This window comes from Lipophrys pholis (assembly GCF_963383615.2).
Source record: "Lipophrys pholis genome assembly, chromosome: 17".
NCBI classification, from domain to species: domain Eukaryota; kingdom Metazoa; phylum Chordata; class Actinopteri; order Blenniiformes; family Blenniidae; genus Lipophrys; species Lipophrys pholis.
The window spans coordinates 21398697-21424050 of record NC_137643.1 but is presented as its reverse complement, the minus strand read 5'-3'; the positions used below and the strand labels follow the sequence as shown (position 1 = coordinate 21424050).

At 42.8% G+C, this 25354-nt stretch overlaps 2 protein-coding genes across 3 annotated transcripts in view; one reads left to right on the top strand and one right to left on the bottom strand.

Annotated features, from left to right (window-relative positions):
- The window catches only part of col22a1 (collagen, type XXII, alpha 1), a 66050-nt gene extending 60332 nt beyond the window's left edge, over positions 1-5718 (top strand). For both annotated transcript variants that reach the window (XM_080484793.1, XM_080484794.1), the window contains exons 53-60: positions 1585-1656; positions 1778-1813; positions 1902-1946; positions 2953-3132; positions 3234-3300; positions 3381-3563; positions 5153-5230; positions 5482-5718. In XM_080484793.1, the coding sequence (XP_080340919.1) occupies positions 1585-1656; positions 1778-1813; positions 1902-1946; positions 2953-3132; positions 3234-3300; positions 3381-3563; positions 5153-5230; positions 5482-5675 (855 nt within the window). In that variant the 3' untranslated portion in view covers positions 5676-5718. The remainder of the gene's footprint in view (positions 1-1584; positions 1657-1777; positions 1814-1901; positions 1947-2952; positions 3133-3233; positions 3301-3380; positions 3564-5152; positions 5231-5481) is intronic.
- Positions 5719-10535: 4817 nt separating this feature from the next.
- col9a1c (collagen, type IX, alpha 1c) overlaps positions 10536-25354 on the bottom strand; it is a 36933-nt gene continuing 22114 nt past the window's right edge. Inside the window, exons 9-37 of the mRNA XM_080485389.1 lie at positions 24917-24988; positions 24683-24727; positions 23894-23929; positions 23793-23816; positions 23642-23695; positions 22802-22873; positions 20988-21026; positions 20679-20735; positions 19192-19245; positions 18997-19050; positions 18853-18906; positions 18727-18780; positions 18539-18592; positions 18401-18454; positions 17972-18025; positions 16966-17019; positions 15757-15801; positions 15567-15620; positions 15395-15448; positions 15239-15292; positions 14941-15012; positions 14815-14850; positions 14687-14731; positions 14547-14579; positions 14308-14454; positions 13469-13523; positions 13178-13372; positions 12617-12703; positions 10536-11603 (exon numbers count right to left, since the gene is read on the bottom strand). Coding sequence (XP_080341515.1) covers positions 11401-11603; positions 12617-12703; positions 13178-13372; positions 13469-13523; positions 14308-14454; positions 14547-14579; positions 14687-14731; positions 14815-14850; positions 14941-15012; positions 15239-15292; positions 15395-15448; positions 15567-15620; positions 15757-15801; positions 16966-17019; positions 17972-18025; positions 18401-18454; positions 18539-18592; positions 18727-18780; positions 18853-18906; positions 18997-19050; positions 19192-19245; positions 20679-20735; positions 20988-21026; positions 22802-22873; positions 23642-23695; positions 23793-23816; positions 23894-23929; positions 24683-24727; positions 24917-24988 — 1911 coding nt within the window. The 3' untranslated portion in view covers positions 10536-11400. The remainder of the gene's footprint in view (positions 11604-12616; positions 12704-13177; positions 13373-13468; positions 13524-14307; positions 14455-14546; positions 14580-14686; positions 14732-14814; positions 14851-14940; positions 15013-15238; positions 15293-15394; positions 15449-15566; positions 15621-15756; positions 15802-16965; positions 17020-17971; positions 18026-18400; positions 18455-18538; positions 18593-18726; positions 18781-18852; positions 18907-18996; positions 19051-19191; positions 19246-20678; positions 20736-20987; positions 21027-22801; positions 22874-23641; positions 23696-23792; positions 23817-23893; positions 23930-24682; positions 24728-24916; positions 24989-25354) is intronic.

Genomic DNA, 25354 nt, shown 5'->3' with positions numbered 1-25354 from the left:
CACCTTCAGCCCCACAGAGGCCCCTGAGATTAAAAAATCCCACAGAAGTTGGGTGAATGGATGGACACGAAGACGTCTTGAGTCAGTCATGAAAAGGAAGCGCCATGGATCTGGGGTTGTAGGTTTTGAGAGAGGACAGTTAAGATCCAACTTTTTACCCGCAGAAACCGCAAAATCAGCACATTTACCTCTGAGAAGTTTCTGGCTTCAAAACATGAAGTCGTCTTCGAAAAGAGACAATTTATGAGTTAATGAGTAAGTAAATCGGGGGCGTTCAAACATAGAAATAACTGCTGGCAGTTCCTCTCTCTAGAATTTTAGTTTCAGGTACTATTTTTGGAATTCATTTGCTTAACAAGTTGTCAATTTTGGTCACCAGCAGGAGCCAGAAACTGTTTAAAGCACCACCTTGTGTTGGGACCTAAAAGTGCAATGTAGTTAAGCGCTCGCTTTAAGTATGGATTTATTTTTTTTTTTTTTTAAGTCTACTGTTGTATATCATATTTTCCAAGATCTAAGAGAAAAACTTCTGAAAAGCCTGATGGAAAACGTAACAGAAAACTTTCTTTTTTCTTTTAATGTGTAATTGCACCGCTGATCATCCTGATCAGAACCTTCACTTCTTGTTGTCACGCTTTCAGCACACGATTCTTTATTTTATTTTTTCATCTTGGCAACAGTTTCTCTACTTTTGTCCAGTCCCTCACAAGTTTCTCACACACGCTGACGGTTTATTTATTTATTTTTTTCATTTTCTTGTCTCAATTTTTACTTGAAAATCTGTTGAGTATTTTTGTCTTTTTGGTGTCATTATTGTTGCGGTGCCCTAGTAATGGTGGCTCTTCTGTGGTACTGTAGCAGCATACTGTTGTCGTACAGTGCCATCTTGTGGTGTATACTAAACATTTTGACATAAGTTGCATGACTGGCCAAACAACTGAAATAGTAGGAATTATAGTCCATAAAATACGGTGATTATATTTTCAAGCCCAATTAAAAATGAACCTTGGGCCTCCGGGCCAGTTTGGACTGAAGGTCAGCTCGTGCTGTAATCCCATTTTACACCACAAGATGTTGTTTTAAGTCGGTCTAGCACACACTAACATCTGAAATATGATATTCAAAGAAGTTGTAGATGTTTTCTAAAGCTCTACAGAGCTTGTTTGTGCCAATTTCCCATTGGTGTGACCTGTAGCTGTGCTAATCGGGTGAAAGATTTACAGAGAAATATATTAGGAATATCTCAATTTTGTTGATCAAGCAGAAAAGGAAAAGCGAATTATTGCCTTCACCACGCCAGCTCTGATAAATTCCTTCAGTCTGCGGCTGCTCTAACCAGCTTGTCTTCAGGCCCCACATGTCTCTCTTGTAAATATGAATTTTAATCTCTCCAAGCTGGCATGTCCCACCACAACATTGGTTTATGGGATGTTGTTTTTTCGTATCCAGGGCATTTCTGCATAGGGACCGCAGCTAAATGTTAATCTGGCCCGATCCTCGGCAATGAGCTTTTAGAATACAAGTACAGCCCGATGCCCACGTGTGCGCCATGTGACGGACCGCCATGTTTCTGCTGTCATTCAGGGTCTCAGGGGAGACAAAGGAGAACCTGGCAACCCGGGATTACCAGGCTTCAGCGGGCCTAAAGGCCCCGCGGTGAGTGCAACCTTTGTTTTTTGTTTTTCATATTTTGATTTGAAGATTACATGTAGCTTAAAAAAAAAAACATGAACAGCTGCCAATGTATATCTTTTTTTTTTTTTTTTTTTCTTTTAAGGGTCCGTCTGGTCCCATCGGCCCAGAAGGAAAACAGGTACAAATGTACACTGATGACTTATAATTTTATCATGTTCGTAATGTGGACTGCGAGGAGATTTGACGCTAACCTCTGTGTTTTGTAGGGAATGCCAGGCAGAATCGGCGATCGTGGAAATAAAGGAGATAAGGTGAGAGCGTTGGACGTAAATAACTCGTCATCGGTATACAACTTTATACAGGCAAAAGTGCCCGGACGGGAAATTCTATTTAAATACATCCACTTTTATATGGAATTTCCAGAGAGTTTGCAGCTATAAGAGCTTCAAGTGCCACAAGTTTTTAGAGTGTTTCTGTGGAAATGTAAGCCCATTCCTTCTCGAAACGAGACGGCCCGGTTCACAGCCTGTTCCAGTTCACACCAAAGGTGCTGGTTGGGGTTGATGGTTTGGGTTCTTTCATCGCAAATTGACCAATTTATTGCTTTGTGTGCCGGGGACAGAATAGTGCTGGAAGGTAGAAGCCAAAATGTCTCAGCATGTATTAAGTTTTATCCACCCATGGCAAAGATTCAGATTTTGTTGAATTCCGAAAAGATCCTCATAATAAGTATTACCTTTTAACATTCAACCAGACTTTTATTTATTTATTTTTTCCTATAGGAAAGTGTATTAGGAGGGCCACTTATTAAAAGAAAAATGATACGAACACTTGGGGGGGAAAAAAAAGTCGATATACAACGTCAAGATTCTTTTTTTTTATCATGCACTTTGAGAGAAAAGTCAAAATACAATGTTGAGAAAAAAGTGGAAACGTCTTCTTGTCCTTCGGAATCCTAAGTACTATATTTATATAAAATGAATAAAGCCAGTGAGGAGAGCGATGGAGCGCTGCACAGTCTCTTCAAAGCCCCAATACTGATATTTACACTGTGTTTGGGCTAAAAGAGGAGGACTTTCTTTGGTACTAACGCCGATTCTGAAGTAGAAATTCTGCAGTTCCTCAAACTGAAATTTGAATCTGTCAAAAATATCATATTGGCACACATTATGTTTGGTTGTACCATTTTTCAATTGTTATATTCTATTTTTGGAGTAGTGTAGACTAACCTGAATTCCAGAGGAATCTTCCCTCCCTGAGCTGTTTGTGTTTTGGAGTTGCGATCGAGGGTCACGTCGCTGTTGTCCTCCACTCCAGGGAGACTCAGGTACAAAAGGAGATAAAGGACAATCAGGAGAGCCAGGAATGCCCGGGAACCCGGGACCCCCTGGGAGGAAGGGCCACACGGGGATGATGGGCATGTCGGGACCACCAGGAGAAATGGGGGCGCCGGGGTCACAGGGACCTTCAGGAAACCCCGGACAGCCCGGCCCCAGGGTGAGTTCTGTCTGTGGGGTTTTAGATTTTTTGGCGGCAGCAGATGATTCAGAGGAATTGGTTATTAAGTCAGCTTCTCCTTAACGTCTGTGTGACTTCAGGGGGAGTCGGTGTCACTGGAGCAGATGAGGCGGCTCATCCAGGAGGAGCTGGCCAAACAATTAGACGGTGAGGAAGATTTTTTTTTTTATTTCCACCTTCTGTTTGGATTAATGAAGTTTCAAAATAACTTTTCTCCTTGTTTCCAGCCAAAATGGCCTACCTCATGGCCCAGATCCAGCCAGCCCATGTGAAGAGCACCGCGGGACGCCCAGGATCCCCGGGCCCGCCCGGAAAGGACGGAAGTTCCGGGCGACCCGGACCCCCCGGAGAACCCGGGATGCCTGGTCAGAACGGAGGAGAGGGACCCAGAGGACCCATGGGCCCGAAGGGTAAGACAAAGATCTAGAGGAGGCTTAATTCTGCAGTTTGTTACTTTCCTATATAACAAAACTGTGGGAGGACGTTTCTCACCATTCTCAGCTTTATCCAACTCATTAATGTATTTAAAGTTATCAAACACATGTTTCGTGATGAATAGATACAAATATTAAAAATGGAAGTATTAAATGTAAAAATCCATTATATTGTGCATTATTTTCAAGGATTTAAGTTTTTTTTTTTTTTTATTAAATTAAAATGACATACCTACTGCAGTAATTCAAAATGACTATTTGGATTTCTATTAAAGCAACAGAATGAAAAAAAACTTGATTATTATGAAAAATGTATTTTCTTTTTTTGAACCTTAATTGATCTGTTAGCCTGTCGATTTCTGTCAGTTTCTGTCAGCTTTTGGAGTCATCATGTTAACCATCCATTGCTAAAAACAAGAACAAACCAACTAGTCAGCCAGCCAGCCAACAAACCAACTAGTCAGTCAGCCAGCCAACCAACCAACCGACTAGTCAGTCAGTCAACCAGCCAACCAACCAACTAACTAGTCAGCCAGCTAACCAACCAACCAACTGGTCAGTCAGTCAGGCAGCCAATCAACCAACCAACCAACCAACTGGTCAGTCCGTCAGCCAGCCAGCCAACCAACCAACCGACTAACCAACTAACAAGTCAGTCAGTCAACCGGCCAATCAACCAACTAACTAGTCAGTCGGCCAGCCAGCGACTAATTAACCAACCAACCAACCAACCAACCAACCAACCAACCAACCAATCAATCAACCAACCAACTCGTCAGTCAGTCAGTCAGTCAGTAAGTTAGTCAGTCAGTCAGTCAGCCAGCCAGCCAACCAACCAACCAACTAGTCAGCCAGCTAGCTAGCGACCAATCAACCAACAAATCAACAAACTAGTCAGTCAGCCAACCAAGCAGCCAACCAAGCGGCCAACTAGTCAAACCACCAATCAACCAGCCAGCCAGCACACCAACTAACCAGCCATCAACCAACCAACCAACCAGCCAACTAGTCAACCCGCCAACCACCCAATCAACCAACCAGCCAGCACACCAACTAACCAACCATCAACCAACTAACCAACCAACCAGCCAACTAGTCAACCCGCCAACCACCCAATCAACCAGCCAGCGAGCACACCAACTAACCAGCCATCAACCAAAACCAATGCCAGTGTTTCCCTCTGCTCTCAGTTCTGATCAGTTTGCCGCTGTTCTTCACAATCACCGTCCTGGATCTCACAGCACGGCTCCATTCATTAACCTGACTTTCAGTTCATTCCTGCCACTCCGGTGATGTAGAGATAGTGAAATTATAATATCATCCGCTGCACTCCACCTTGTTAATGGCTGCTGCTGAAGATAGAAACCCCTTTACGATCCTGTTTCACTACTAACTCATACCCCTACTGACAGGAAGAGGAAATATGGAAATGAGAGCATTGCTGTGGTGAATTCAGCGACAGGAAAATCACACCAAGACCTTCTTTTTCTTGACTTTCCTCCAGTCTCCAGGATTAATGACGAAACAATGTGCAGAAATATGCGTGACTGTTCTTGTCTTCTCAGGCGAGAAAGGATCAACGGGTGAAAAGGGAGAGCCAGGTGTTGGAGACAGAGGAGAACAAGGCCCTTCTGGACCTATAGGTAACTACCACTCTGACAGGGTCTTTAATATTCTATACCACGTACTGTAATGTACAAGTCAACCCAGGTCTGATAAGACTTACAAAGTAGAAAGTGCAGTGAATGTATGGAATCCAATCTATAAGAAAACTCTCACAGAGGAAGGTTTTATGATAATATATTTACTCTTAATGATCTATTGGCTAAAATCAAAAATGAAAACAAATTTTTGAAAGTCTTTTCATCTCTAATCGGTCTTCTTGCTGCTCCAGGTCCAGCAGGTCTCCCCGGTTATGGTAAAGACGGGAGCCCAGGACAAGCCGGAGCCCAGGGCGAGCCGGGGAACCCCGGCCCCCACGGTCAGCCCGGCCCCCCCGGCCCCACGGGCCAGTGCGACCCCACCCAGTGCGCCTACTACGCCAGCCTAGCGCAGAGACCCCACACCAAAAATGTCAAGGGGAAATAAAGGGAAGTGGACCTGGCTGTATTTATGAACTCGGTGGCGTCGGTCTGAATCAAGAACTTCTTTTTTTTTTTTTTTTTTTCTTTTCATTTTCATTTTTGGTACCAAAGCTTCAGATGGATGCGCAGCGTGGGACTTTTTTTTTTTTTTACTAAGGGGGCAGCTAAAGAGTTTTTCTCCTCCTCACGTGCATGCTTCCTGTAAATACATATAGAGAGATTAACGAGGACCCCCCCCCCCCCCCCCCCCACACACACACCGACACACTCTCCCCCTCTATCGGGAGGGGAGACCAAGCAACCCGATAAACGGTATCGTTTCATCAGTAATTATCTCCAAAGTTCAGCCATGCGATTTCCTGCCATCCTCACATTGTCCTGCAGTCCCTGTCATCACTCACTCCGTCATACTCCTGGCAGGGATCCTCTCGATCAACAGAATTATCTCTCTTACTGTCAGTGGCAGGAAATGGTGGTGGGGGGGGGGGGGGGGGGGGGGGGGGCGTCCAATGAGCTCCTGCAGGAAGTGATGAATCGACCATACTTAGTCCTTTCTCATCTGGGTGAGCTCCAACAGGCTCCACAGTGAATGCCCACCGGTATGTAACGCTATGCTAATGCTAAGGCGCCAGCAGTGAGTTCATGTCTTTGGTCCAATTTCAGCAGTTTGTTAATTTCAAATCTGTAATTTCCTACATTTTCAGCCACCGTTGTGTTTAGTATTCAATAGTTTTTTTCAGTTTGGGTGCTGAAACCTACGCGCCGGATTTACGGGACAGGCTAGGCTGCGGCTAGCTCAGTGCTCTAAATCCATTTTTTTTTTCTCTGCATCAGGCTCTTTAAAAACACTTTTATGGGCTGAAATTAATTAGAATAGGTAAAATAGCTAATATTGGTAAAACAGCACAAAATCTTAAATTTGCTAAGATGTCACAAAAATTGCTAAACTTGATTAAATCAGTGGGCTCGATGACAAATGATAAAATCACTAAAACCAACTAAAAAGGGTAAAAACGTCTAATGTTGCTTAAATTGCAGGAAAAAAAAACGTTAGTAAAACGGTTAAACGACCTTAAACAGCATGACCCACATAAATGCAATGTTTAGCCAAACTATATGAACTGCTTCGTGTTCGCTGCTTTTCGAAATTTCAAATTTTGAAAATATTTTGCGTCCCAACGCAGAAACGACTCTTTGGGTCATGAATGTTGGAGAATCCTGGGCTAAATGCTTCGCTTGCTAACTGAAGTGGCGACACCTTCGTCAATAAAAACTAAATCAAATCTGTCATTCTTCTTTTTGAGCACATTTTCAAAGGTAATACATAAATAAATGTGGTACTTTTAATAAACTGGGAGACCTTTCTGGTTTAGTCTGAGTTGTTGAAAGTGGGACGAAATAAGCTTTTTCTTTCTCTTGGAATAAAATTGGCAGAATTGTCCTTTCTGGTAACAACCAATAAATGAATGTTTAGGATTTTAGAAGACACCTGAAGAGACATGACTCCAGAAATAGAACACAAACCTCAGACGGCAAATGAATAAAATCAGAGAAAGGGGACGTCACTGTTGCATTTGAACGTTTCAAGTTTTCTAAAGCGTCAGCTTCTCTGGTAATTGAAGCTTTTTCTTAACCTCTTTGTTGCCGTCTTCTCTGAACGCGTCGCCTCCTTTTCATTTGGGTTTATTAAGCGGAGGAGTTAGAAAACGCATCACTTTACTTTATTCGTCCAACCCTGGAAGCTCAAATATCGGAGACCTGTTTTCTTTTCTTGATGACCAAAGCCACTGATCTTGCGAAAGACGCTTTCCCTCGCGTCCGTCACGTCTTTTTGTCTTGCATTCATCAAAACATGAAGCGCTCTTACCAAAGAAAAAGGTGCAGAATCGTAGAACGGGGGATAGAAATACTTTCCCCTGTCGCTCAGGTTACATGATGGTCGGTCACTCATGAAGAATGTGAAGTTGTGACTCGGGCACCGCTCAGTCTTAAAGACGCTACGAAGGTAAAAAGGAGTTTGACTGGCATTTATGGGGTTGCTTCGGATGCAGGAGTCGTTTGAAACTTTAGTGGTTTTTACCAAACGTCTTCAGTCAACGTGGCTAACTGGCTATTTAGCTAACGCGACTTCACTTGTCAATGCCCACAGTCCTTGAGACCTTAATCGTCAATCTGTCAGATTTCTGTCTGAACTTTGGCCTGTAATCCAAGTTCACCACAACTGAGTTTCTCCTTCTGGATTATTTACATATCCTGCAGTTAGCATTAGCATTTACACCATTTTACTTGCATAGTTATACTATTTCTATGCATGATATTACCATAGCCTGTTAAATTTCTGAAATTCAGTGACCACCTGCTCGCCTAGAAAGCTAGTTTGCACATTAGCAGGCTTTTTTTTTTTTTTATTAAGAATTTTGTAGAAATATTTAGTTTTAAGCTACGACACAATAAATTCTTCCTTCAAAGTAGCTTTACGCCTGGAGAAATCCAAATTTACAATATTCTCAGAACCACAATCGGCCTTTTCTGTCTACATGTTACATCTGTTAGCTGCGCCAATATTTGCTGTCGATATCACCATTTGGTTGTGTAAATGCTTGTTGTAGTTGCGGGGCGGGAGGGAGTGTTACATTTCGCACACAGGCCAGATTTGAGTTATTTTTAAGTTATCTCGCTAAATTATTCAAGATTCGAACAAGCGTGTTTGAATGCATCTATTAGAATTTATTAACCCTTTACCCATGTTTTCCTGATAAATTGGTGCTAAATATTCTAAAATAGTAGCATATTGTAAGTATTGGAAAGACACCTGTACTGTATTGTATAATAAAGACTGGAACAAATTCATTTTATAAAAATGGCTTTTGCTTTGTTTTTGATGACCGTGATTGTCCGAGACGAATTGAACCCACATTTAAAAGACAAAGTGTATTTTAAGAGACTAAGCTCAGCTCGATCATCCATGTGAAGCCTTCTCTCGCCTGCCATTCCTCAGGTTTAATGTCTTGTGAGCGCGCCGTGGAAATGGAGCGCCAGCCTTTGGCTGAATCAGATTTTACGAAGCTTGGAGCGCACGTCTTAAAATCCATTGTCTGCGAGCCGTGATAAGATCTATTAAATCAAGGGAACGTCTGTGGGATGGCCGCTCGGTTAGCTCCTCGCCAGCCGCTCGCTCAAAGGTCATGTTTGATCTGAGAAGGTGTTTGTTCTGAGCGGACAGAGGTGGGCTGTTGACTCTCCCCATTCGTAACCAGGCAACTGTGAAATGCCCTCCTCCGGCTGCATTATATCCATAACAACCCTCATACAGGCATGTTAATGGTCCTTTATGAAAATATGTGTGTCTCCTCGTGGGTTCCCAAATCGCAGAACTAACCACACTTTTGCTGTCGAAAACGCTGAGCTGCACAGCGTTTCAGGTCCAGCTTTTTGCCATAAATGTTAGTTTTCAAGTGAAAACACAAAACTTTTGTTGTGTTTTGGGAAAGGACAACGTTGCTCGGAGTCACTGAAAACAACTTTTTTGAAAATGGCTCCCAAGATAGAATTTTTTGAAAAAACACTCTGGATACGTCTGAATTGTCCCTGCTATCTCCTTATCTATCGACTTTACCTTAACCCTATGGATGACGTCACGGGGTTAGTGAAAGTGTTAGAAGGCTTCCTAAAGGAGTTAGTGAAAGGCGATGACGGTGGTGTGGCAGTCGGACCGCACTTTCACTTAGTGACGTCATATTAATGCGACGGCGGCGCAAGTTAGTGACGTCTGCCATGGTCGGGAAAGAACTACAAGTTTCTGAAAATGGACTACAAAAAGCACATTTGGGTTTTATATGATTTTAAGTTGTTCAATGCAGATTATTGCTTTGGTAACTTACATGATCTGCTCCCTTTTCCGACATCGTGAGTTTCCGCGAACGCTCGGATGAGCGGGTCCCTTTAAATGTCGTTGCAAGGAATTGTGGGGCAGCATGAGCTCGCCTCCTTTGATAAAGGAAGCATCAGTGGTTCCTAAGCTAAAGGAGGCTCTAAAGGAAGCAACGAGCCTCCTTTCCTTTGCTTATCGAGAATTCGGACTGTCCTTATCATGGCCGCTACACAAAACACTTCTGGGGTTAAGGAAAAGTCGATAGTTAAGATGACGTAATCGCCCCCCTCTGCTCCCCCACCGCGGTCCGCAATGTCATCAAACCACAACAATGGCGGACTACAAGCTCCGGTCGAGCTGCAGAAGCTACTGATGCTAGCAGCAGGAGGAGCAGGGCCACAGACCTATAGAACTCAGAGGTACATAGAAGTCTAGAGCAAGAGTCTACTTCCTATGTGCTCCGTCTCTTCTTTTGTGTTTTTGGTGTGTTTGATGAGTCACAGCGCCCCTAAAGGCCTGGCATGTGTACTACATGCCCTGAAGCCTCGTGTTGAGCCGCGTTCATAGTGACGTGTGGACGGAACTTGTTTTGAGAACCCCGGCGAGAAAAAAGATAGTTTTGGCTCGTGTGGATGTGGCCAGAGTTTTCCTCCAGAGTGTCATGACACCTAGTACATATTCTCCTAGGACTTGGTAGTTCTATAGTATAGTCAACCGTAATAGTCACCTGTGTACTCCCATTGTCATTGATTGTAGCATATTGTTCTCTGCCCACATTACCTAAATAAGCAACAGCACCCACTGGTGGCCCAACATGAAAACTATATTGTGTTTAGCGTTTCAGCCACTTATGCACAAAAGGAACAAGTTTTCAAAACGCTGCTGTAGAAATGTTAAACTTTTCTGAAAACAAAAATGCAAAAACTCTTTTTCACCTGAAATGTTGTTGTCTTAAAGGTTTCTTCGACTTATCACACAAGAACTGAAATATTTCAAGGATTTTTTTATTTAGTTCTATAGAATTTTTAGATTTAGTCATGAAAATCAAAAATACAGTATGTTTTCCTGTTTCTTAGGTAGTAGCTATAATCATCACAATCAAAGAAAATTAAAAAAAAAAGACTTAAATGGTTGAGCTTTATCAAGAGCGAAATAACTGCCCAAACACTTAATTCTATAATAGATTTTCTCATCTGGTAAGGTAACTATTATCTTAAGGGAAGAGTCTTAATATTTAGATATCATGATGGTTGAAGTTATGCTAACATGCAGATTACATCAATGATCATTCCGTAAAAGTAAAGTTGTCTTTGTGTGTGTGTGGAGATCCCCTCTTCATGAGACAACACTTCCAAAACATACAAACTTTATTACAACAATCAAGATTCTTAAAATGACAAAGTCAAGAAAACAAATTTATGATCCGAAAATGAAGAGCACGACGTATGTCATCAAGTTGCATGTTTTGAGGATTCAGTGGACAGAGTGGTTGGTTACTTGGTTCAAGTGGATTTAAAAAGAGCGATCTTGAGTGGAAGAATGAGAGGGATGAATTGGCTGAATGCAGTTCTCATGGCGAACAGTATATTGGTATCAGACAGCTCGTGGACCTGTTGGCCCGTCGTCAGGCGCCGCTTCAGCAACGATGATTTAGCTCTCTTTCAAGATCACGTACAAGATAACAGGTCTTTACAGTTCTCTACAAAAGCGCCTCATCTCTGTTTTCCCATTTCTTCAGACAGTGGATCCAGTGGAAGCCCCCCAAGATCACCAAAGCTGGGCTCGTGGGACAAAATAGCCCCTGGAAGCTGGTCACTGGCAGGGTGAGGTCTGGACTGTGTCAAAAGGATGGACCCTCTCATTTGTGTTTGTAGCTGGGAGACTTCTTTCCGCTGACCATGTAGAGAGGAGGGTATCTGCCTATACAAGTTGACGGGTCACAAAGGCCGGGTGGTCCCGAGGGCCCCCTCGGTCCGGCTGCTCCGGGAGCGCCGGGGCTTCCTGGCTCACCTCGTTCTCCATCTTTGCCATCCTTGCCAATGCCAGGAGCGCCGTCTGCACCTGAGGAGCATTTATAAAAACTTACTAAGTGTGGTGCGGGATTTGTGTCTTTGACTCAAGTTGTGTTTACTGCGTGCAATTGACAGGAAAAATGGCTTTGCACATCAAGGATATATGGAAGGGATCAATAGAGGAAGAGTGTCGACGGGAGCAATGGGGATAATCAAACATTACTAAAGAAGAGTAGAATTAGAAGAGGAGTACGAGCGTCTGTCGTGGCACGTCCAGCATCCAATGCCTCTGGTTCTGACTGAATAAATCTCACAAATCGTTATTGTGTACCTACGTACCTCAGTAGCTACCCACCAATTTAATGTAGAGTACCACTTTTCCTTACTACCTTCCTATCTACCTGCTAACTTCTTCACAACACTTGTTAATTTACCTGGTTACTACCCTGGTTACTTACCTACCTATATCAAGGAAGGTACCAAGCTACCCAGATAATGTAAGGTACCCCACTACCTACTGACCAAACTAATCTACAGTAATTCCCTACCTATCTAATATAAGGTCCCCTTCTATCTTTCTACAGACACACCTTCATCTCAACCAACCTCCTCACCAACTTAATACCTATCTGCTTACTTAATGTAAAGTATATACCTACCTCCTTACCTACCTACCTACCTACTGACATCCTCACATCCTTTCTTATTACCTTACGTGGTGACTACCAACCTACTTACCTGCATCCCTAAAGCAAGGTACCTATCTACCTACCCAGCCACGTACCTACTGAACGACTGACCCACTTACGTACCTACTAATGTCCTTGCATCCTTTCCTACCACCTTACATGGTGACTACCCACCTACTTACCTGCATCCCTAAAGGAACCTACCTACCTAATGTAAATTACCTCCCTACATAGCCCCATCCATCCATCTTCCTTTATGGGTAATAGTCTTGTTAAAAGAAGAGCAAAATATCACAGACACATGCTCAGACATGTTCAAGAGCGTTTCCCAATGACACGCAGTGCTCTAATCATGACAAGACTGCAGCCTTACCTGGTGCACCTGGAGCTCCTGGGCTGCCTTTAATCCCCACGCCGTCCTCTCCCTTGCCTCCCTTGTCTCCCTTCTCCCCGGCTTCACCTGCAGAGCAGCAGATTAATGTAGAGATCAAATGGAGAGGCACAGTGTGGCACAGTGTGTTCTCACAGTTTTGGGTGTGTAATTGGAAGATTTAATGACTCCACAGTGACTCGGTTCCGTTTAGTGAATCATTGATTGTTTAATATCATGCAGGGGGGAATCTCTCCCTTCCACACAGTGCTCTGTTTTAGCTCTGTCTGGTGTGGAAGTATGAAGACGGTGGCTGGCTGCTTCGGATGACGGCGTTGTTTTCTCCAAAGGCCTCATTTAATATCTTTTCAGTGCAGTCGCTGTCAGTTGCTCTGGAAGCTCCACAGAACAATAAAGGAAAAGCCTGGATGCTGTCACGCTATCGCAGCACGCTGCTGCTGAAGCTCACACAGGAAGGCCGAGCCAATCAAAATGTGTTCTGAAGCTCGCTGAAATCGGCGGCTCTGGTTATCTGAGCGAAGTGTTCACAAAAGCTGCACTGACCTTTTTTACCCGGTGCGCCCGGGAGTCCAAAGAAGCCCGGATGGCCTTTGGCACCGGCCGGCCCCGGAGGTCCAGCTGTTCCCGCTGCTCCAGCGTCTCCTGGGGATCCAGGAGGCCCTGCCGGCCCAGGGGTGCCAGGAGCTCCGATGGCTGCGGGCTTCTTCAAAAGCGCTTTCATAAACTCTGTTAATTGCTCTGGATAGTCGAATAACAAAAAGACAAATCAGATGAACGTGACGCCTTCTTATCTACTCAAACAAGAGTGTTGTGTTCAGACTGAGGAAACTGCACCTTCAACGACGGCTGAGCACATCTCCCGAAGTTTCTCGTCCGCCACTTTGGGGCCCTGAGAATTCCAAAAGATCAATATTACAAAGTGACTGCTATTTGATGCTGCACAGACTTGAACACCATCCAACTTCCCTGAACGAGAACGGAAAATACAAACGGAATCTGGAAAGCTAAAATCACACAGCGCTGTGCCTCCGCCTGCCAGTGAAGTAACAATATCAAAGGTCAGTTCAGACCTGAGAGCTGGAAAGGGATTCATTAAAAAGCTATAATGTGAAGAAAAAATAAATAAAATGCTCTAATACTTGCTGTGTGTGGTTCCCTATAGAATACTGATGACTGCTCCAAAAGACCGTTGCTATCGAGGAGAAAGAACTGATCTATACTGTCTTAACAAGAGAAATATTCATATTCTGTGTTGTTGACCGATGACGCTCACACACCAAAGTTTAACAACATAATTATTGGATGGCAATCACACAAATGTAAAAAAATTTAAATAAATCAATCAAACTCTTTGGCGCAATGGACAACTGAAAAATCTACTTCCTCCAGCCAACTCATGACAAAGAGCGTAGTCAGGTCTCTTTGCTGTGGAAAAGAAAGAATGTTGACTTATTGTTGGATAAAGTGACCAAAGTTACTAAAGTTTCCTAAAAGTGATACTTCAGAATCTCAAAAGAATCTTTAGGTGGTGAAATAACGACAGACGCCTTTTGGGATACATCACCTGGGCACCATCTGACCCATCCTATCAAGTATGTACTTTTTATAGTTAAAGCTATCTGGTTTTGGATTGGTTGGAGTAACCTATTGTAAACAGTGGCATCTCTTCTTACAGGTAAACCTCGTGGGCCTTGTGGTCCTTGAATTCCCGGTTCTCCCTCCAGTCCTCGTGCTCCCATTGGCCCAGCTAAACCCTCGTGTCCCGGCTGTCCCGGTCTGCCGTCAATGCCCGCATCTCCCCTTTGGCCTTTGTCTCCTTTCTGATTGAAGAAACACAAATCATGAATTAAACTGTCTGTAAACTTGCAGTTTAGAAGTAGGAATAATAATCTGTCAGCCTGGAGATGAATACCGGTCCTTGAATTCCAGAAACACCGGGTGGGCCCTAAAACACACAGACATCAGTCAGATTCATCTTTTGAAACCACTGACACATAAAGGTGTGAAGCTGCATTCACAAATAACAAAAAGTAACTGAAGTGTGTTTAATACCTGATCTCCTTTGACTCCTGGATCTCCCGATGCACCTGTATCCCCCTGTTAAAATGGAGGGGTGAGTCTATCAGGACACCTGTGAAGGCTCATTCCCCAGATTGATTTCAAATAATTCAAGCTCTTACCTGACTTCCTTTTTCTCCCTCCGGTCCAATAGGTCCCTGCACAACACATAAACAACGCATCAAAACACTTCTCATCAGAGTGAAATAGTCAAATGAAAACCAGTAGAACTCCAGGGTTTGTCTCACCTGATCGCCTTTGTGTCCAGTATGTCCCTTAAGTCCTTTGGGACCCGTGTGACCCTTATCGCCTTTGTCACCCTGGAAACACATTCATTATGTTCTTCACAGCTGAGAGAGTGACACTAACGAACAACATTCCTTTGCTGGACCAACTGAAGCATAAACCTTTTCTGAAGGCTGAAGTCAAACTAAAGCATTAAGATTTCCCTCGATAGTTCTCCTCCATAGAACAAAAAGAGAATACTCATAAAGAAACAAAGGATTCGTTCCGTTCAACTTTGGTCAAACAGTCAAATAGTCTCACCTGGTTTCCTTGTGGCCCTTCAGGTCCCACTGGGCCTTGTTTTCCTGTTTCTCCCTGTGGAATTGAAATTGTGTTCGACTCATCAGTAACTTTTCAATCGCTTTTTAAAAAAAGAACAAAGAAAAACATGAAGTCATGGTTGAATTACGAACTCACAGTCGCTCCCTTAACTCCTTGTTTCCCATCTTCTCCATCGTTTCCAGGCTCGCCCTACATGGAAACCAACAAGTCTGGCTGGGAATATGACTAGAACAATATCCTTCACAGCAAAAGGTAACCAGATGAGTAGAACTAGAGTGTGCAAGGTGGTGTTGAGGAGGGGTCTCACGGTTTTTCCAGGAAGTCCCACGGGCCCGACGGGTCCCTCGGCGCCAGTTTCACCCTATATCCTCGGCAGAAACGGCACAGAGTTACTCTGAATCCCCTCTCCGCGGTTCTGCCAGAGGAATCTGCTGCAATAACATTCTGGAATATGCTGAGAGGACATGGCTCATTAGGCAGGAGACTCTTCCAATTACCTTATCACCGGGGGGTCCTGCTACTCCCTGCTTGCCTGGAAGGCCCTGAGAGTAATAACATACACAGTGAAAATAAATCAAGAGCGATCGTGACTTTGCTTTATGTCCTGCTCTGTGTAAAGAAGAAAGACTTCTATTTCCAGTAAAGGTTCCAAATGTGCACCAACTCATCATGACATCGTAACGAACTGCTTGACACCGTTTAGATCCTACTGACTGAACCCTTTTCCAATAATGTCCACTTTGCATGACATTTCAAGTGAAATTGAATTTTTTTTTTTAACAGTTTTGACACCAAAAGTTTCCTGTTTTCTCTTGAAAACGTTGACATGTCACATGGTCTCCTCGTCTGAACCACTTCTAGAGGGCCAAAGCTTAACGTTCTGGCGGCAGGAAACCCCGAGGAGGTAAAGTCGGTCTGCAGGGACCGGTGAGATGGACCGTATCTCTCAAATCAACGGTGGCACCAACAGATTCCCATCAGAGGATTGATGAGCGTGATTATCCGCATAATGTCAAAGAAAATGAGACCCATTACTCCGACGTCCAGTTGTGCTTGTAGGAAACGTCCAGCGGAGGACAACAATCTGACGGCTCAGATTTGTCTTTTACAGCAATCTATCCAGCAGCAGCACGGCTTCTCACTAATGATCTATTGTTGGCTCACGGTACCTCCTTGTTCTGGCTATTTACAGCATCCGTGCAGAAGGATACTTTCTCATCGTGACTAACTGACCCTTCGGCCGGCGTTGGAGTCGCCCACAGTTTTCTGTTTTCCACTCGTCATCTTCCTGATTAAAAACCCATGAATTCTTCTGACAAACAGGTGTCCCGTTTCTTCGGACGTTCTTTTTAATTCGTTCACGGAGACGAATGTGTTTCAGCACGTTAATTAATGTGTTAATTCAGAATTTTGTCTGCTGAGAAAAACTTCAGGACGCGCAGTTAAAGTCACTTTAATACTTGGAACGGCAGCCTTATCTCACACTTAAATATAGAAACATATCAAAATACTCTCTTTCTTCCAATGCCTCAGCTCTAAATGACTTTTTTTTTTTTGCAATTCAAGCCACATATGTAGCTTATAACTTCACAGATTGTGGCTTAGTTAATTGACTTTCCCCTGGTTCACCCTGGTTGTTTGACTGTATGCGGCCGTGAAGTCTCCTTACCCAAGACTTATTAATGTAAACAAGGAGTTCCACTTACAGGAATACCCACAATCCCCCGGACACCGACGGCTCCAGGAGTACCAGGTTCGCCCTGTTGACGATACGCACAGTTAATATCAAGAAGCATCGTGACGATGTAAAGAGGAGCTACGTTTTAATGACCTTTGAAGAACTGTAGATTGAAAATAAGATAAAACAACTGAAGGAGAGGGGCCAGAACGTTTTTGGGGAAAACGTTGCTAACATTGGCGTTCATGAGCTACTGTGGTAACGAGAAAAAGGAATACTGAGTCATAGGGTAAAGAAGGTAAATTATACATCAAGCATTTCATTTTAGATATGTATAGTTAAGCGTTTGATTTTATTTTTCTTACATAATTAATAATCCAAGTATTTGTAGTCATTTCAATTAATGACTGGGGTAATTATTCTCAAACTACCTATGAAACCAAATAATATTTTTTAAAATGGGGTCTCAGGCCACAAATTATGAGAATGGGTGCCGCCTATGGCCCCATGGGCCTCCACTCTGGTTTTTAACGATGGTGGTCGTTTCTTCTAAAAGGCAGAATCAACGAATTATCGGATTTTATCCGTCACAAGTTTAGAAAACTCAAGATACTGTCGCTCTAAAGGTAGAAGGTCACACAGGTTCTAATGATGACTTGTTCTGCCTGTAATTGAACAAAACCTTCAAATCAGAACAAAATTCAGGTTATGTTTTCACTGGCATGAAGCCAGTTCGGGTCAACGTTGTCAACATTTTCATAATAGGGTTAATAGGGGGTTAATCTGGGTTTTTATCTTTGGGAAAGTTCATGGGCGTCACATGTAATAATTTCAAAAATCAGCACTTGATGCTGCAATGGAGAACAAAATGAGCCACACGGTGGCTGGAATCATTAGTAAAACATGCATTTCTTTAAGTTTTACTCATCGGTGTCATTCCTGTTATTGATTAAAAAAAATGTTGGTTTTTTTTTATTCGTATAAATTTCACCGTATGCAATTAAAAACTTGATTGTGTGGATGTTAGAGGTCACCTTGGCGCCGTCCGTACCAGGAAGCCCGTCCAAACCATCTGAGCCGGGTTCTCCCTGTAAAGCGACGGCACACAATGAACGGTGGATCATCAAGCCTTCGTTTCAAAGGAACGCCTGGCCAAGACAGCAGCAGCAAAAAATGCTTGTAAAAGGAACCAACGATAGAAAAAAAAAAAAAAAAGGATGAAATGAAAAGAAAAGATCCAAATATTGGGGGAAAGATTTTTTTTTTAATAGAAAACACAGGCCGGAAAATAAAAATTGACAATAATAAAGAAAAAAAATCTGAAACAAGAAAAAACCGATAATACACTGGTGAATAAAGTAAAAATATTTTTTAAAATTTTATACAAAATAAAGGAGAGAAAAATCCAATAAAACAATGTGCCAGAAAAACACAAAATATCCTAAAACAATGAGAATACTCACAACTTCTCCATTCTCTCCTTGAGGACCCTTTTCTCCTTGAGGTCCCAGGCCTCCCTGATCGACAACAAGGAAATCTCAGAACTTTTTCTTTTAATCTGTAATTTTTCAATTTATCGTGAGGTGAAATGTGACACCTACGTCATCACCCTTAGGTCCTGTTAAACCCTGGCGGCCTCGGATTCCCTCCACGCCCTGAGAGAAGAGTGTCAGTTAGCTGCTTCAGGCTCGCGTCAGAAAGAGTCTCAAAAAAACCGCGGTTCCACCGCACTTCCTGTGGGACGGAACGGGTCGTTCACGTGGTCTTAAGTGGTAATCAAACTACTCACAGGAGCTCCGGGTGGGCCCGTGGGTCCGGGGACGCCGTTGAAACCAGGGGGACCCTGTGGACACGACCCAAGTCAGTAATTTCATAAAATCCCAGTCCTGCAAAGATCAACTCAGCGAACACATACTCGATCTCCCTTCTCTCCAGCGCTGCCAGGGAAGCCAATAGGCCCTCGTTGTCCCTAAAAGAACAAAAAAACAAAAAAAAACAACAGACATTGTGAAGCCACAAACTTCTAACTCCACCCTGAGAGGTCATTCAGTTTTCTCACATCATCTCCCATGCGACCCGGTGGCCCCTGAGGGCCCGCCTCTCCAGCTTCTCCCTGTAAACGGAGCAAAGGATAAATTGCATTGTGACAACCGAGCAAATCAAGTTGTGGCATTAACAGGATGCATTCACATTGTTCATGTGCATTCGCAGTTTGTTAAAAACTGAGGAAGGGCAGTGTTCAGCGCTGACGCACCTTGTCCCCATCAACTCCGTCCTTTCCAGGGTCACCTGCCACGCCTTTGTATCCCTGCAGGAAAAATATGAATTAATGCATTAAAATGAACAGAAAACACAGTATACATTAATGAGCCACAGGAAATTAAAGTAATGAGCTGCTTGTGAATAAACGAATATATATTATTTATTTCTATCAAACAAGTGTCAGTGAAAATGTCTTTGCCAGTTACAGCTTGAAAACAATAAACTTTGTTAGGAGTTTTAGGACGTCAAGTGAATGAAGTGTGCATCCTCATTTGCAAAACTTTACAAAATAATTGAGAGACGGTGTAAATAATTCCCTCCAGACCGCTGCCACATTGTGATCACAACATGCATAAAGAAAGTAGTCGTCTGCATAAAGTGCGATACAGACACCCAGCTGAATTTCCAGATATTGTCTCAATATTCTCATTTCCTTCGAGAATATAGGATGTCAAGTGTTTGCCCCAGATTGTGCAAAACACTCGGAGGAGTATAAGCGAATCGATTATTTGCTAACTTTATTATTAAAAGATGTTTTTGGTGTTTTACCACCTCTTAAGTCTTGAATCTCTTCTGTTGCTGTTTTCCTACAGCTTTCACTTTGGGGGAGATCGTTTCTCTTATTGCGATCCCTTTATGTAATCCCATTAAATTTGTACTTATTTACCGTTTGATTACTTTGTGGTAAAACGTGTTAAACATCCAAACAAACTCAAACAAGCAAAGAAACAATTCCGTTTCCAGCCAATCGTTACTAAAGCCAATCATAACAATCATAACTAAAACAAACAAAGCTTTATGAAATCTAACATGCTTTATTCAGGTTAGGGGGTTAACACAAACATCAATCCACTTTGGACGGACTGTTTTTAATTGAATGAACTTGAAAATTCTCATTCAACTTGATTTAAGCTCACATGTTGTGTTTCACTGAACTGAACTGAACGGCTGAATGAGTGATCAAATGAATGGCCGGACCAACAAACAAACAAACAAACTAATGAACGAGCCAATGGAAAACCTAACAAACTAAAGGACTGACCAACCGACTAACTAACTAACTAACTAACAGGCTGCATGAACATTTTGGAGTATCTGCTTAAACACTTTTCAGAAATGCATATAAGAAAATGGTGCGTATATCCATAAATAAAGGTAATGCATTGCATTTCAGCTCATCAAGGATTTTGATTGGAGGCTATTTTTGGGGAAAAGTTCAAGGAGTTTGAAGGTTTTGATGAAAAATGATGGAGCCAAGCCAATTATTGTTTATCAATATTCTTCAGAAACCAGATAAGCCCTGTTTGTCGATCCTCCCAGCTCTGATCCCTGCAGAGCGCCCCCACCCCCACCCCCACCCGCACCACCTCCACACATCTTCTTCCTCACAATATTGTAGCATCAGTCTTGCCGGTCAAGAATAAATCTAATCCCAGTTTGCTTCGTCTTGATGTTCAAAACTGTCTGAACAAGACTCACCTTCATCCCTGGAAGCCCGGCCAAACCCTGGGGTCCAGCGGGGCAGGCGGCCGGACACTGTGAACACACACACACACACACACACACACACACACACACACACACACACACACACACACACACACACACACACACACACACACACACACACACACACACACACACACACACACACACACACACACACACACACAGAGTCACTCGACCTCCCTGTGATTCAGTCGGATCCTAAATGCACCGTCACCACACCGATCTGCTCATGCATCCAGAAAAACCATTTGGCAGCGTTTAAGACCATAAAACACTCACAGCTTCCCCACTTCCCTCGCTGCCGGCGCCGGGCGGTCCCTAAAACACAGCAGAGCGACATCTAAAACCATCCCGAGGGGCTTTAGATGTTCACATGAATCCACCACAGAGACGCGTGAGAGTGTGAAAAGAGACTGAAACATTATTGCGAAGAGGAGAAACGTGCAAGAGGTCACATGAAGAGGATTCAGTTTCATGAAGGTGATGAAGGTGCACCTGTAGGGCCTGTGGTTAACATGCAGCAGGTGGTTCGGTCAGTGTGGCTGGCGCTATGGGAATAATTCATGGTAAAAACTGCTTTGCACTTCAATAATTTCTAAATATGTGTGTTTAATTCAAAATACTTTAAACTGCTATTAATGTTGAAACTAGAAGCCAAATCTAATAAAGCAGTTGTTTCACGAATGAAACTTGTTGACAGTATTGGTTTTAACATTTGAAATACTGTGATATGTCATTAAAGGTAAAGTGAATAGGTTAAACTCATAAAACTGGGTTTGTTTGACATACATTATGCGTTGAATACACATGATCAATAACATTCAAAAACTGGCGTGCCACATTCACGCGATTTTTTCAGAAACTTCTAATAATATTTATGATCACATTTTATTCCCAAATTCACTTTTCTTTTTTTTTTAAGGTTTTGAAGAGTCTGGTCTGAATCATTCAACATTGCTTCTCTAATTGAATTCCCTGCGATGAAGTTTATTTTGCAAAGAAACAAAACATTTTGAGATGAATGAATGACATGCAGCAATGTGTGCAGGCGTCCACCGAGCAAGAAACCATAGATTAGTACATGCAAAGGTAAGTTCTGATTTCCTGTGGCCGTATTCACGAAGCCTCCTGAGGCGAAAGTAGCTCTTAGTGACGTCACTCTTAAAATAAATCTTAGAATTCCTCCCATTTTACGTTTTTTTTTTTTTTTTTAAATTTTCCCTTACTAAGATAAAAGTCATTCATCTTAAACCCTAATTGAGCTTTTAATGTGGAAAACCCTTAAAAGGAGTGAGAGAACTTTTAAGAAGCCTAAGAGTTTCTTAAACAGACACGACGGCGGAAAAACAAAGAGAAAAGAAAGACGTTCTCTGTTTGTTTAACGACACTTTAATGACACGCCACCGGCTCGATCGTGGAGGAATAATGTTTGTGGTCGACCTCATCAAGGACTGAAGGCACCGCTCTTCTGTCCAGTTGGGCTTTCTAGTTCTTTTCACTTTGGTATCCATTGTATTTGTTGTTTTCATCATTCTGCCAAATCAAATCTGTTTTTGTAAAGAGCTCCACCAATCACAGGAACTGGTGACCGCTGCGTCGCGTCCGCCATTAATATCAAATACATTAAGTGGTAAAAATAACCAGCAAGAAAAGATAAGAATAATCAAATCAATACGATAATCGGCAATAGTTCAATAATTTTTAAGCGGTGTACTTATTCTGAGTTTCATCACCCTGACTTAAAATAATTTTCATGATTACACATTTTTAATCCAGTTTAAGATATTTGATCGTTTCATTTAACTCTCCGTTCATTACCAGGAGCACAGAGGCTTTTTTTCCGGTTTCCTCTCTCTAACAACCAATCGCAGCTTTCAGCAGACTGCCTCACACATAGCAACGGGGTCGACCACACCTCCTCACCAAAATAAAAGTTTCTGTCAACTCCTTATTCAGAGCTGCGGATCGAAACTTCCTGAATCACTTTTAAGATAAGAATTCCTTCGCAGGAATGTTTAGGTTCAGTCAGGAGCTCCGAGAGACTCTGAGACGCTTCATGAATACGAGCACTGGAGGTTAGGTTTGGTTCTTACCACCGGCCCCGGTGGTCCAGGAGGACCAGGAAGTCCTGCAGTTCCCGGGGAGCCTCTGGGTCCCGGCGCACCCTGCAATCCGATTCACGAGGGAGAAAATATCCGTCACACTCCACATGAACGGATATTGAGACTTGAGACTTTTTAACATCCTTTTCTGAACTGTAAATCCGATGTGCGCTACTGTTTTTAAAATATCGCTGCTTTAAAAGAAGGCACAAATCAAGAGTATATAGACTTTTACGAAATCTGACAACCGTAATGGATTTTATGGAAGATCTCGCAGTGCTGCAAAGGAAAGATGAAAAATAGCAAAGGGACATAATTGATCACAAAGATGTGAAATGAGAAGTGACTGAATACGGTCAAAAGAAATGTACTTTACTTCGGTTTGGATGCAAAAAAGTTTGGTTAAATTTGATTTGACTTTGTCCAAGGATGATTCCATAAAGGGTTTGAAATCGATTGGGTCAAAGGTCAAGGTCACAAAACGGTCAAAAACCTATTTTCATCATAACGTCAAACCAACACCAAAATGTTCATCCTCTGGTATGCCCCATGATGCAGTGACATCATTACCCTGGTTAATGGTTGGGGTCAAAGGTCGGGAGGGTTCACATGGAAATTTAAAATGTGAGTCAAACAGTGAAAACATGAATTATTTCAAATGACAGTGGTGTGAAATAACCTTTGTAATCTATTGGTTTCCATGGTGACAAATGTGGTGTTGGTGGAGGTCTGCGCTCTACCGAGTGCCCGTTCTAGTCTATGAGGTGTTCGATCTGTGGAATTTATCTCCTATTCGACTATAAATCTTTTTTTAACTAAACGTGTTCTGACCTCAGGTCCGATGTTTCCCTCGTCTCCTGGAATTCCTGGTTTCCCGGGAGGTCCCTGTCAGACACATCAGATAACAAATGACCTTGAAAGTTCAGCATTATTACATTTGTACGAGAGGAAAAAACAAAACAAAACTGCAACAACCACATACAGCAGGTCCTTCGCTTGTCGGGCCCTGAGGAAATACAACAGAAAAATAATTAGCGCGTATATGTCAAATATTGGCATCGCTGCTGTTACGATTCTACTCACAGGAGGACCTGGAGCTCCAGGAAAGCCAGGAAGTCCCTGCAAATAGAAGAGATTTTGTAATATTTTTTGTGTTTATGGATTTTAAAAGAAGTGTTGTCCAAGTTGTTCAAAACAAATCATTAATTAAGAAAAAGTAACTATTTATTATGTTTTATTAGCTTGTCTAAAGAGAGGTTCCATAGTAGCAGTGACGCTTCATGTTACAAAAAATGTTTTTGGAGGAAGATGCTCTGAAATCTGGATGTTAGGACTTCGTGAAGGAAACAGAACTGTGAAAAATAATCTGAATAAAAGAGGCTGAGATAAATTACGAACATGAAGGCCCCACGACAGTGGAGTCAAGCGACTATGGAAAACTTTGATTGCGGATTTGGTGACCGTTTCCATGACAACGGCCACTGAAACGCAACTTTTTGAGTCTTCTGTCCATATGAACGTCCGTGTTCCCGCCATTGTTAAAGCTTATATTAGAGTATTTCTCTCTGCATGTGTGGCTCCATTCCATGTTGACTCCATCATTTTCTGCATTTAATTTACACAGAATCGTTTTCAAAGCATTTCCATGTAATCGCGACACCTTTCTGAAATGGCAACATGCTTTTACTTTACGTTGCCACGTAACCGGCGCCTCACTTTAACTTGACTGTACTAATGTGGCGTGGGTTACTTCATGTTACATGTTTTACAACATGTTAAAAGCACCTAGAATTGGCAGTGTTGTATGTGGTGTGATATAAATCAAGTAGAATTGAATTGAAATGAATGAATGTGATGTAAACGTCTACTCACTCTCTCTCCTACCGGCCCCCGGGGCCCCATTAGACCTGGAGAACCCTGCAGGTAACGAGCACATAGTCAGAACACAACGTCACACTCTACATTACACAGTCCATGCACACTCGCCGATGTGATTCATTTTGAAACCAAAAACTTTAAAAAAAAAAATAAAAATTTCGCAAATCCACTCATATTTTTGTATTTTGTGAGAAATGTGTGTAAAATGTGTCGGATGATGATTCCTACAGAAGATCCTGGAAGGCCGGGCAGGCCTCTCTGTCCAGGAAGGCCGACCTCTCCCTGCTCCCCTTTGCTGCCCTGAGAAACAGACACAAAGGGGGGGGGGGAGAAGAAGCTTTATCTTCTTTCCTGGATCTCAATGTCTCGATGTGCTGTTGCTAAGAAACGGTGGAGGCAGAAGCTGGTCAACATTGATTCAATGAAAGGTGGACTGCTCTTGATGTTCCTGAGTTCCGCCCCGAGACAAGCTTGTATGAGGCCACGCTGATAACGGATGGACCGGACGGGGAAGCAGCCACGGCAAATGACGTGGCCAGCCCAGTCTGGACTCTGCTTCGGTCTGCGGTGGTCGTTACACACTTTGACATGGTTTATTCATCCGTGTAAATACATTTAGTAGAGCTATTCATCCATCCATGACTAGATAAAAGTAGCAGGAAGAAG